Source organism: Chenopodium album, chromosome 21 (genome assembly GCF_948465745.1).
Source record: "Chenopodium album chromosome 21, dcCheAlbu1.1, whole genome shotgun sequence".
In the NCBI taxonomy this organism is placed as follows: domain Eukaryota; kingdom Viridiplantae; phylum Streptophyta; class Magnoliopsida; order Caryophyllales; family Amaranthaceae; genus Chenopodium; species Chenopodium album.
This window is the reverse complement of record NC_137854.1, coordinates 7,666,911-7,679,820: the sequence shown is the minus strand read 5'-3', so window position 1 is coordinate 7,679,820 and position 12,910 is coordinate 7,666,911. Positions and strand designations below refer to the sequence as shown.

At 33.8% G+C, this 12,910-nt stretch overlaps 2 protein-coding genes across 2 annotated transcripts; one reads left to right on the top strand and one right to left on the bottom strand.

The window, feature by feature from the left end:
• The first annotated feature begins 3,459 nt into the window (after positions 1-3,459).
• On the top strand, positions 3,460-9,084 carry LOC145602065 (alkane hydroxylase MAH1-like). The gene is made up of 2 exons (XM_081658197.1): positions 3,460-4,987; positions 9,038-9,084. The coding sequence occupies exons 1-2, from the start codon at positions 3,460-3,462 to the stop codon at positions 9,082-9,084; spliced, it is 1,575 nt and encodes a 524-aa protein (XP_081514323.1).
• On the bottom strand, positions 7,753-12,677 carry LOC145602066 (putative uS5 assembly chaperone tsr401). Its single transcript, XM_081658198.1, has 8 exons — positions 12,560-12,677; positions 12,175-12,275; positions 11,986-12,069; positions 11,818-11,903; positions 11,459-11,730; positions 9,357-9,597; positions 9,014-9,218; positions 7,753-8,122 (listed from the first exon to the last, which is right to left on the bottom strand). The coding sequence occupies exons 2-8, from the start codon at positions 12,265-12,267 to the stop codon at positions 7,997-7,999; spliced, it is 1,107 nt and encodes a 368-aa protein (XP_081514324.1). The 5' UTR covers positions 12,268-12,275; positions 12,560-12,677; the 3' UTR covers positions 7,753-7,996.
• Positions 12,678-12,910: the final 233 nt, after the last annotated feature.

The following is a 12,910-nucleotide window of genomic DNA, read 5'->3' as shown; positions in this document are numbered from 1 at the left end:
ATTTGAAACAATCAACTCACTTTGTTGTTTATTTGGAAATTTGAACTACCACTTTCATCAGTTGGAACCTTCTTTTAGAGTAGGCCACTTACCAAAATTAATAAGCAATCACCCTAAATTAGAAAAAATTCCTAAGATGACTTAATTGATGGTAATTGAAGAAGAGTTTTGATCAACGTGAGTTCAATTAATATCTAGTAATTTTTTTTTATTTTTTTATTTTATTTTATTTGTATTTTTTTTTAACAGAGTTAATATATTAACGTGCACATACTCTAAAATGAACTACTCTTAACATTTAGGTTGATTTGAACTACTCGATATTTAGGATATTTATTTAGCATAGACAAGTATATGCACATTTATAACAACTTTTGCTTGTAGAATATGTTTTCTTAAAAAACTTAATGGTCGAAATTATCTCACAAAAGCGACCTAAATAAATTATAAGCAATGATTACAATTAGTTGCTTCAATAGATCGATAAACATACATGTTCAGGTATACACTTGTATACCCTGAATTTCATTTACTTGAAGTTATTTAAAACTAGTTTTAATTTTCATGAACTTAGTCACTTATATCTACTTAATTTGGAGTTAACATAATTATGAATTGTCAAATCCTTTATTGTTTAGTAACTTGTTTTATATGAACCTATTAACTTTTACAAAAGTATTTAACTTTTAATAAGACGAGATAAACAACCCATTTTGTTTAGGTGTTTTAGTGATAGCGCTATTATGTAAGGGTTGGTTTGTGGACAATCAACTGACTTAGTTGATTTAAGTATTAAGGGCTGAAACTCAGACCTGTAATCAAATTCCATATATAGGGCCTACTTCAGCTTAATATCAGTTCAGTTCAGTTCAGCTCCAATCAGTTCAGTTTAGTTCAGCTTCAATCAGTTCAGTTCAGCTCAACTCCTAATTTTCTTCTCTCGTAAAATATTCATTTAAGCTATATTCAATTCAATTCAGTTTAGTTTAGTTCAGTTTAGTAAATGTGAATAGGCCCATAAGTTGATTTAATTTTAAGTTCCTATATGGAAAAGTAAGCCAAAAAAAACCTAAAATATGGAGTATTGTCTACTGTAATATACGTAGTACATCTATACTTTCCCACCTACCTGACTGCTTGTTTAGTGGGCACTTGAATTCACTTCAAATTTCTCCATCATTTATGGGCGGTTAAATCAATAGATGAGACTGAGGCTAAGAAAACTGGGGGCAGAATTTGCTCAACGTATAGAAGATGGTGAAGATTAGGGAGATATTTAAGGTTTTTTTTTTTTTGTCTTGATCTTAAAGATTAGAGGGGAAGATCTTAACAACTGCCTTAGGATGTGGATATTAGATACTTTGGCATAGGTCATATTAGATATTGTAATAGATGGACGATGGGTCGATGTTAAATGTGATATTGTAATAATAATACAACACTAAAACCTATACGTCAAAAGTTGTTGTCAAACATGTCCTTATTTCAACCTATTATTAAACCATAACATCGATGCTGATACAACTTGATTGATTGACATTGGCGTTTTACTCCCTCTATTAAGTCATCAGATTTTGCCATTTCATTTGGTATCAAAACGTACTAGCAGTGAATTAGTGACATATTACTGATAGTATAATCTAAACACGACAAGTTAGAAACTTGATTAAGAAATAAATTACTATCTAATTAACGTGAGGTAATTAATCAGTGGATAGTGTGGTAGTTGGCCTACAGTACTAGGTTTGATGCTTTGAATTGTAACACTATTCCCTTTCCTCTCCCTATGATAGGGAGGCTCTTCCTTTACCCTAACATTATGGAATGTCACTATAAAACATGTCAGTATTATGAAAACACATAATAAAACTATCAAAGCATTGTCCTTGCCAAAATAAAAAAATAAAAATAAAAATAAAACACTTTTGATTGACTGAACTAATCTGAAGTGAACTGAATGAATACAGTAATTTATGAGAGGAGGATATTAGAAACTGAACTGAAAATAATCTGAAGAGAACAGGCCCTGAGTAAATTATTCAATTACATTAATCTAAACTTTCAAGTCACAAAACTCGATTCCATGACATTATATGTTACGAAGTATGACACTCGTATTCCAAATGAGTAAACAGAATGATTTCCTTATAAGTTGAGATCTAGTTATCGCTTGTATGTACCATCATACTAAACGTGTGACTTTTAAGAAATCAAATTGATATGTAATGTAATGCTTGTAGCAGTAGGTGCTAAACTGCTGAATGAACTAGATTAAGTTGCACCAACTTATTTGGTCCCACAATTTTCAACACCTTAAAAGTTATTTAGATCAACAATAATTTCCACTTGCTAACCAAAAACTTAATTTAATGATATAGGGAAGAAATTCAGCGTCATTTCACTGTCTCTGAAGAGCTACTTTAACTAGCAACAGTCCATTTAATAAGAACAAATAAAGCTTTACACAATTTTTAAAATCTACCCATTTATACACAAATATCAAACTCTACTAGGTACAATTACTAAAGGAAAATGGATATAAATTACTTCTTAATTGTCATCAACCTTCTTGATTGGCTATTTATGTTTAGATAATGACAAGTATCCAATTACATGATTCATATTACTTGAGTAAAACAACCGAAATTGTAATGGTCTAATTAGACATGAACCAAAATTGATCAAATGCAAACATAAAGCCCAAAACTTTACAAGACTATTGCCGATTTAACTACAAGCAATTTGACAATAGACTTGAATATGATCAAGTGGCTTAACTTGAATGAGTTGAATCAATATATGATTTGATTCCCGTTTGTCATCTCAATTTAGTAAAGATGCTTCAAGTTATGGCTTAGATCATCAAAAAAAACTTACTAATTTTGGAAATAGGTAAAAATAATCTTTAACACTCTTCAAATCTTCTGCAACGGAGTTAACTCGTGCCCCTTATTATCATTGCATCCTTATGAAATATCTTTTGATTAAAACGACGACCACGCATATAGACTATTAAGCAAATTAATCCAATATTGCTATTATCAGCAAAATAACACTTTTTCATTAGTATACAAAAACTAGACATACACCACTATTCATGCTTATATAAGCACTTTTAGGTGAATCTGTTTAATCATAGCATTGGGTACTTTTATGGTAGATAGGTCATCCAATCCTAACACACCATTATACTAATTAACCAAATGTGAATAACATTAAAACATAAACATTCAATTAAAATTTTCCACCTAAATTATAATACTTGCACGTTCAAGAAAAAGTCCCCTTCATCAAGCAAATAAATTTTGGCCCCACCAACTTCATTAAATAAAGCCTGAAATCTCTAATTAAATGAAGTCCTTCTATAAATAGGGTTCATATTTTCTCAATTACTTGCATCCAATCACCAAAACATTGTACGTCTTTTTTACATTAAAAAAAAAAAAAAAAAATTATCAAATGAGTTCAATCCAATATCCTGAAATTTTTCTTGCAATTGCATGTTTTTTTGTCACTTGTTTTTTGACAAGACATGGCATTCCATGGAATTGGCCTATTGTTGGAATGTTACCAAGTCTTTTAATTCACCTTAATAGGGTTCATCACCGTTGTGTTGATCTTTTGCAACAAACAAATTGCAACTTTCTACTCATAGGGCCATGGTTTGCTAACATGGACGCCTTGATCACGGCCGACCCCGCCAATATCCAATATATTATGAGCACCAACTTTACGAATTATCCGAAAGGAGAAGAATTCTCAAAGATCTTCGATATCCTAGGGGACGGGATCTTTAATTCCGATGGAGAATTGTGGAGGTTCCAAAGGAAGATTACGCGGTCTTTGATTAATCATCGGAGGTTTATTCGATTTTTAGTTAAGGTAACTTATGATAAGGTACAAAATGGATTGGTTCCGATACTCCAACATGCATACAAAGATGGTCATGTTGTAGACTTGCAAGATGTGTTTCAAAGGCTTACCTTTGATTCTACATGCTTGCTTGTCACGGGCCATGACCCGGGTTGTTTATCACTCGAATTCCCGGATGTGCCCTTCTCGAAAGCCTTAGATGATGCGGAGGAAGCAATAGTCCATCGACATGTCCTCCCAGAAAACTTTTGGAAGTTACAAAAGTGGCTTGGATTAGGGCAAGCGGAGAAACTAAGCCGAGCTTGGAAAGTCCTTGATCACTTCATTGACTACATTATATCAATGAAGCGCGAAGAACAAAAGAGTGGGAAACTATCAGCCTTCAAGGGAGGAAACGAAGAAGAAGGCGTCGATCTCTTAACATCATTCCTAAGAGAAGAAGTCGAAACAAGTGCAATCGATATAACCGACGACAAGTTCCTAAGAGATACGATCCTAAACCTTATGCTAGCGGGACGTGACACAACTGGTTCCGCTCTTACATGGTTCTTTTGGCTAATAACACAAAACCCTAAAGTCGAAAAAAAAGTAAGAGACGAACTAAAAAGCATGATCATACCAAAAGATCAAGCAAATCAATGGCATGTTTTCCAAATAGAAGAAACCAACAAGCTAACCTATCTTCATGCAGCAATATGTGAGTCATTACGATTATACCCTCCTGTACCATTCCAACACAAATCTCCACTCCAACCAGATACCCTACCAAGCGGCCACCACGTAACCCCAAAGACGAAAATTTTGTTTTCTTTGTACGCCATGGCGCGTATGAAGGGCATATGGGGTGAAGATTGTTTCGAGTTCAAGCCCGAGAGATGGATCACTAAGGAAGGCAAGATTAAGTACGAGCCACCTTATAAGTTCTTATCGTTCAATGCCGGTCCACGGACTTGTCTAGGGAAAGAAGTGGCTCTTACTCAAATGAAGATGGTTGGTGCAACTTTGATACATAACTACAAGTTTCATGTGGTTGATGGACACCATGCAGAACCAGATTTATCAGTTATTCTTCATATGAAGCATGGATTAAAGGTTAATGTTAGTAACAGATGGAGTATTGCTTGTAATTAATTTTAAAATTTGTATGTTCTTATATTATTTTATTTTTATAATTATATTATATTTTTTTTTATTTTTTTGTGTGTATCGAAAATTATATGGGAAGCCATGTTATAAAGTTCAGAAAAGTAAACATTTAATGCAAAAGATGATAAAATTCTGTAATACCAGATTTTATGTATGTACTTTATATATGAAATGTAGTATCAGAAATTAAGTTGCAACTATACAAACCGTCGGACAAAAAATTATGTTTATTTACTACAGTAAAAAATCAAGAGGAGTTTATTTACTACATACAATATCTTCCACTTCTTTTCTCAACTACCAACTGTCTAGATTTATACGGAATACCATGTTTGTGAAGAACTGAAGGATATCTAGTTCACTAGTTGGTATTATTATAGGTTATGGTTTTCTTAATCCCTATTAAGGCTGGATATACCACAATGTTAGCATATATAAATCGAGCTTGGTAGCCAATAATAGCCCCAATGAATCACAAAAGTCTATTTGTCCAAAGCTTTTACGTTGGTAGGGATTGCATCATCCCCACTAATGGCTTCATCTCTAAGAATTTGGATGCCCTAACAATCGGGGTAGTAATTTTGGTTAAGGGTATGTTCTATTTACTAGATGTTCCCATATCTAAGCCTAACTGAACTCTTTAAAATTGAACTTATTAAAGCTTATTTTAGTTACTTCGTATAACTTATATGTTGAATGACCCTTATTAACCTAATCAAAACTTATTTTTCTTAACTCGTAAGATGTCTAAGAGCTTAGAGTGGAAGGTTAGGAAAGGTTGTTGTATTAGAGTGATTGTCTGATTAAGGACCACTAGGTAAGAGAGGGCCAATTCTGAATCAAGCAACGGTCTTCAGCAAAATGCTCAACTAACATCTAGGCTTCCTAGAATGGTGCATAAATTTGTGAACTGTCACTCTAGGAGTCAGATTATTTACTACTCAAGTGTTGTTTCTTCTTCAAACTAAAGTAGCATTGAAAGTAAAATATTTACTCCATAACTCACTTTGCTATGTAGGGCTGTGCTAGCGCACAAGATTCAAGAAGATTGCATAGGACGGGTATCATCTAAGGTCTTATTTGGTTGACAACGGAAATAAATTCCTAGAGGAATTTGTATTTCATGGAAAATAGAATGAAATTTTTTAAGTTGTTTGGTTGAGACAATGGAATGTTAGAACTCCCATGAAATTTTATTGACCTAATGGGGTCTAGGTAATTTATATTTTGAGGGAAGTAAAAATTCTCATAATTTCCAACTTCCCCTATATATGCTTTTTTGAATCAGCCAAACAACTACCCAAATTACAAATTCTCATGAATTTTCACTTCTAATTTGTCAACCAAACAAGCCTAAACAAAGTATTCTCTTTGTCTTTAAACAATTATCCCAATAAATAAATACGCCTCAATATGAATATACTCGTATATTGCTACTCGTCATGTAATAAGACTACAAAGGTAAGGCAATCAATAGGGTGTACAAGAATATTGAATATTATAGTTAAATGTAATATCCCATTTAGGAGTAGGAGCTCATAGTATTGTAATTTCATAGTTATTTATCACACTAATAAAAATAAAAAATAAAAAATAACATATAAAATAGATTATGACATAACGACACCTTGTTACGGAAACAAATTTTGGCTCACCTTTATAAGAAAAGTATAGAAAATAGTGTTGTAACGACACCTTGTTACGGAAACAATTTTGGCACACCTTTTATAAGAAAAGTATAGAAATTAATGCTCTCACAGTGGATGTGCCAAAATTTGCTCACAATGGGTGCGCCAAAACATTTTCCCGTGTGCTAACAGTTATTTTAATTTGCAACACATATAAGTCGACTCCCTATCCAGGTGTGTATGATTAATGTATTATACATATTTCTTAGTATAGGTCACTGTCATTGCATGTTATTATCCTTGTTTTAGCTGTATTTAATGTTTGTTTGCACATATGAAAAAGATTAGCCTAGATTAAGCCTCTCATATTCAGGCGTCGTACCAGCGATCTATACTTGTCCCTTGAGAACACTGCTACAGAATATATTAAATCTCACTTTAGCCTACTTTCCCTCATAACTCCATTGAAAATTGGTCGATAGGCCTTCAAACCCATATTTTTTATTTCTCCTAGTCCAGCCTAATTTGTATCAAAATAGTACCCCAAATGACATCATATCGGTCCAATCTCTAAAGTGTAATAACTTCCAACTATTAATAGTGAACAATCTGAACATAGGCCTAAATTATGCATCCGTGATTTCAATAAAATGGTCTGGTTAACAACTCTCCATTACACTCTGTAATTTTTATGAAAGCTTAGGGAAATCATAATTTGTTTACATTTCATTCAGCACCAAAGAGAATTTCAAACCTACTTAGCTCTCATTTGCTTACTTTTCGCTTGTACAAGGCACAGGCTGCAGTGGAGTGGCCACTCCACCCCCCACCACAGTATCAAAGTCCAAAAGTGATCTTCAGCTTGCGCGGGTTTCACAATTCACTCTCAAAATTCTGGAGCAAACTAATTTGCTAAAAGGCCCTTGGTTTCCAAATACGAAGTATGATATAGTGGTCAGCCTTGAAGTTGTAAATTAACTACATCATGACTAAGTAGAATCGAAAATAGAAGACTGGCAGGTTTAAGAAAAGATGAAATAGTTTCTAAGGCTGATCAGAAATAATTGCCAGTTTGCCACATTACTTTAAATTGGTTTGTTCCCATACGCTAACAAGTAGAAAAATAGAAGACAAATCCCTCATAAATCAAGTTTCAAGCAAGTACTTGTGCAGGTGTGACATTGCTCGGTATGCATATAGGTAGGAGACAATTAAAAAAGACACTTGGGATAAATGGACTATGATCTCTATTAACTGACAAACAACAATAACAAATTTACAAGTTCAGATTCCAACACTATGAAAACAAAAAAATGAGGAAAAAATGAGAAATGAAAGTATTCTATAAATTAAGAGAGATAACCTAGGCGAGATGATTCAGTCAAAGGCTTCTCAAACTGTGCTATAACAGTCTCCTCTGCTACAGTCCACCCATCCCGATTGGGCATTCCAGAATCCACCCTCTGAAAGCAGCTCTGTGAATACCATAGAGCATACACACCATAAGATCACTAGAATAAAAAACTCAGAAGCAGGAAATGCATCTTGCAATTAGCAAAACAATAAAAGAGTAACATAGAACTTGGAACAGTGGCTGCACACTCGGTGAGAAGAAGGTGTTGCTGATGAACAAATCAAGCTATCAAAAATAAACTAGTAGCAGCCAATTCGCCATATTAGGTCCACTAGATAGCATACGACGATGAAAGAAACGCAGCTCAGTGACTACTCTAAGGGCATGCTTGGATTGGGGATAATGTGTTAAGAGGGTAACAGTACTAACAGGAGACAAACAAAGGAAAATGAAATAGAGTAGAGTTGGAGGTCCATGGGCTGAGAATCATGAGATATTGTAGTATGGAGGAATGAGGGAAATTCAACCCTATTTTAGGGTTATTGTTACCTGATACCCACCATCCCTAAAATGGGGGTACAAACTTCTCAGCCATGGCTTATAGTGGACTGGATACTATGTCTGATTGAAATAATCAACAAGATACTATTGCTCCTCTGCATCTCGCTAAAGTGAGGTAAACCCAAATACATATCACTCTAGAAGAAAAGATCACAGGTGGATAATTTCTCAGCCATGGCTTATAGTGGACAAACGATGTTTTGCTTTAAACTTCCCTCTACATCTTACTTGTTTTGGAGTAGTATAATGCGATGTGTATTCAATCTAGATTCTCAAAGAAACAAACTCTCTGCTCTTATAGAAGTAAGATTCATGCATTTTAGATGACCCACTCAAATTGGAATGATTTTAAGGTGTATTTCTGCAGCAATTATAAAGCAAGAAGCAGCTTGATTGCTTTCTAGTATGCTAAGAACATATCAAACAAAATTTACAGTACTAAAATTCTTACCTTTGAGCATGTATATACAATAAGCGTCATCCAATTCCAATTCTCTAACAAATCTTTTTGTCCCCCAGTAGCTCCTTCTTGTAGAAAATAAACTAGCGGAGACATAAACTGCAACTCATGATGTCTTGGTTCACCACAAAGGCCACATGTAGTAGGCTCAGTCACATCTCCACTAGCCAACAGTGGTCTACCCCCAAAGGAATACCTAAAACAAACATTGTCAGAAAACAACTTTTACATGCAAGAAAAGAAAGGAGAAGAAAAGAGCAGGAATATGTAATTAGTTAACTATATCACAAGTTCACTAGATCTAGAACATAATATCCTGCCGGGAGATTAATACCTAAAACATTGCTCGGGGCATTTGTCCAGTCTTTTCTTGAACTTCAGGTAGATCCTATCTGCATTTAAAGCTCGATCATACTCATACCCTTCCTCTTCCCAGGTTTCTTCCTGTATTGGATCAATATTGTCTTTATAATCTTGTGCCTCCGTCACAGAAAGTGAAGGATTATTTGAACTAACAGCTGATGGATTTTGAGATGATTTATCCTCTTGACTGTATATATAGAAGCAAGGCAAGACTGCAATCAATCCAAAATTTATTCATCCTCAGAGAAGAAACAAAAGTAATTTGTAATTACAGAATTAAGTACAGAAAGAGTCGGAAAAATTTATTCATCCTCAGAGAAGAAACAAAAGTAATTTGTAATTACAGAATTAAGTACAGAAAGAGTCGGAAACAGGAGTCCAACAAAATCAAAAATGACAAAGCAGGGAAATAAGTAGAAAAAGATGAAAAGAACTGTTAAAAGTATTCCAAGTAATCACAAAGTAAGACTTAGGCCATGTTTAGTTCACCTTATTTCAGGACCTTATTACTTATTTCAAATCAGAGAAAAAAAATATGAACATTATCGTTTTATGTACAATTTTTATCGCCAAATATCTTTAAATTTGTAATGAAAAAAAATTATGAAAACTGCATATTAATAAAATCCATATTATTATGAATCTAACAAGACTCCACTCAATACATTTTTTCTTTATAGATTAGCATGTATATAAGGTCAAAGTTTGGTCAAATCACACAATCAGAGATAAAAAAAAAAAAAAGTAAGTTCATATCATATCAAATCAAATAGAATAAAATAAGTTCAAATAGATCATATATATAAGCAAAAATAAGGTGAACTAAACAGTGCCATATAAGAACCGAAGCTTACACAAAGACATCAGTACCTCATCATGGATGATAAATACTCTCAAGTCACTATGCATGAATCAAATAAAGAAAATGCATCACGAAAGGGTCTGCTACTCGTTATAACTCCACTAACAAACCTTAGGGAAGCTGGACAGGACAATCTTTCCATAGAAAAAAAAAAAAAAAAAAAAAACCTTCTACAGTACCAAAAATGATACACATTAGGTAGGAAACTCCATTTGTTATAGGAACTAAAGTTCACCACTTTACCGCTGGCATTATGTTCATTCACAATCATAGGACCTTCTTGAAACCTTGGGCATCCTAAGGAAATCTGAATAGAAATTTTAGGGTCTTTGCTATCAGACAATTACTTTATCTGTAACTTTGATCCTCTTTTCCACCATCACTGCTACATCCATTATCCACCACTATAAACACCTTTTTACAGGCAGTCAGGCAGCATATGTTTTTTGGGTAAAGGTAAATTCTCAAGACCGTAAACAACATTAAACCCTTGTCCCTAAACTCCTTGCCAGAAAAGAGTTTAGCTTTTATTTATTCATCATTAAAGCAACTACTACCCTCTTTAGGAATGGAATTACAGAGCCTTAAACTACCAATTACTTAAATAGATTATAATTTCTTGAACTTTTTGTTTTTATAAAGTTCTAACTCTGAGGGATTCCAGACTGGTCCACTATTCCAATTACAGAACAAGATATACCATCAAGTTCTAAAAAATTTGCACACTTTAGAGTTTGCCAATATTTGACAACTTGTAGTTTATTAGCCAAGTGCACAAGAAAGGTTAAGGAACCACCAAATGAGTCGACAAAATCCAAATCAGGCTCAAGTTCATTTTTTATACATGTCAAACTTACCCAAGAAATTAAACAAAGAAATTTTCCCACACAACAGCCACTGCTTAACCTATTGTTCAGTTATGAGACCAATGCTAATGCAGGTGGAAAAGGAGGAGGTACAAACCTAATTGTGCTAATCAATTAGATGACAACTATTTGATGCTCAAGTCTAGACAGAGCTTAAGAAGTTAGTTCTGCCTTCAAGCACCTTCTGAAAAAAATTATGTGTTGTTCAAGTTTCTCAGCATTAAGCTTGAATCACTTTACAGCAACTTAAAGTCGTAAAGACAATATGCTACCTAAACATAATTCTGAGTTATGCATAACTCTAAAGACCTGAAAGAGTTGTTCTCGAAAAAGTGAAAATCTTACCAATAGTACTGGAGTCAACTTTTTTATGATCCGGCTTTAATGAAGGAGGTTTTGAATTAGTCTTGGTTTTCCTCTTTGTTTTTTGTTTAGTTTGCTTTGAAGCAAGGCTTGCAGCTTCAATAAGAAGCCTACTCAATTCCTCCATGCTCATATCATCATCTGAATCCTTAATTTCAGAAGCTGAAGATGATACAATGGAAGGACCTGCTTCTGAGCCGGCAAGTTCTGGTTCCCCAAAGCTGCCAGGCTTCTGAACACGAATAGCACGCCAGCTATAAGGTCATCAAACTTATGAGGAAACAAGCAGTAGAGCATTCAACTGTAACCATACACTCAAAAAATCACAAACACGGAAATACCTTCCACATGGCGAATTCAGGCAACCAAATACATATATTACACGCTCTTCAATCTTCAGAGCCGAATCATGAATTGGTGCATATACCTATAATTTACAAAAATGACTATTATCTTGGTTGCTCAGATGCTTTAAAGAACACGCATTATCCATTTCTTAAAGCAATTACCTGTGAAATCAGGCACAATTTTCTTTTACACGAACCACACTCGAGGAAATCCGATCCTAACAATGACTCAGGGAAAGGCCAGTCCTACAACAGATGCAATAAGATTAACTAATACTCCGTAATTCGTATAAAGTCCGAAATTAAAAGGTGCCGAGCAATCGAAAATCTGCTGTAAGCAATAATTCTTACAGGATAACCTCCAATTTTTGTAGTATAATGATCAGCAATCTCTAGATTATCATCAGCCCAAGGTCCAGGTAAACCAAGTATCACCTCCTTCATAGCTTAATCTACTAGAAAGGTAAATACAGCAATCAAATACTTGAATTGAACTTGCATAAAAATTATACTTGTAAATTCAATTCCCAAAATATTATACTACAGTATATGCATTATAAATTAACTATCACATAAACTCAATCACACTACTATCTCAATTATCAACAAATTATATAAATTCTTGTTTACGGAAAAATCCCAGCAGAAGAACTATTCTTTGCAATACTAACCACAAAAGATTGAAGCAATAATCTGCAAATTAACAAAAAAAATTGTTAAGTGAAGTAATACATACCTTATTTTATACTATTGATTGGTCTGGGTTTGCTACTACTGTTGGATTCGAAGAAACGATGAAAATTAGAGAAATTAATTTTTGAATTGAGAACGAAAAAGAAAAAAGAGGGTTTAGGGTTTAACGTTAGAGTTACCTGCTGCTGCTTTCTCAAGTTTCCTCCTTTAAGCTACACATACAGACAGTCTTCGTTCTCATTAATTTGGGTATCTAAACTAATATATTAAAAGGCGTTCAAAATTAAAAAAATTGGTTCTCCACAAGAATTGAACCCACAACCTCCAATTTTAGAACTCGATATCTTACCACCAAGCTAAGTGATTTTTTAAGTAATGTTTTGAATAGTAAATA

Excerpts from the sequence above, each read along its gene's own strand:
- LOC145602065 (XM_081658197.1), top strand. The coding sequence starts at position 3,460 with ATGAGTTCAATCCAATATCCTGAAATTTTTCTTGCAATTGCATGTTTT. Across the intron at positions 4,988-9,037 it reads TAATGTTAGTAACAGATGGA|CGTCATCCAATTCCAATTCT; the intron begins GTATTGCTTGTA and ends ATATACAATAAG.
- LOC145602066 (XM_081658198.1), bottom strand. The coding sequence starts at position 12,267 with ATGAAGGAGGTGATACTTGGTTTACCTGGACCTTGGGCTGATGATAAT. Across the intron at positions 11,904-11,985 it reads AATTGTGCCTGATTTCACAG|GTATATGCACCAATTCATGA; the intron begins GTAATTGCTTTA and ends TGTAAATTATAG. Across the intron at positions 11,731-11,817 it reads CTGAATTCGCCATGTGGAAG|CTGGCGTGCTATTCGTGTTC; the intron begins GTATTTCCGTGT and ends ATGACCTTATAG.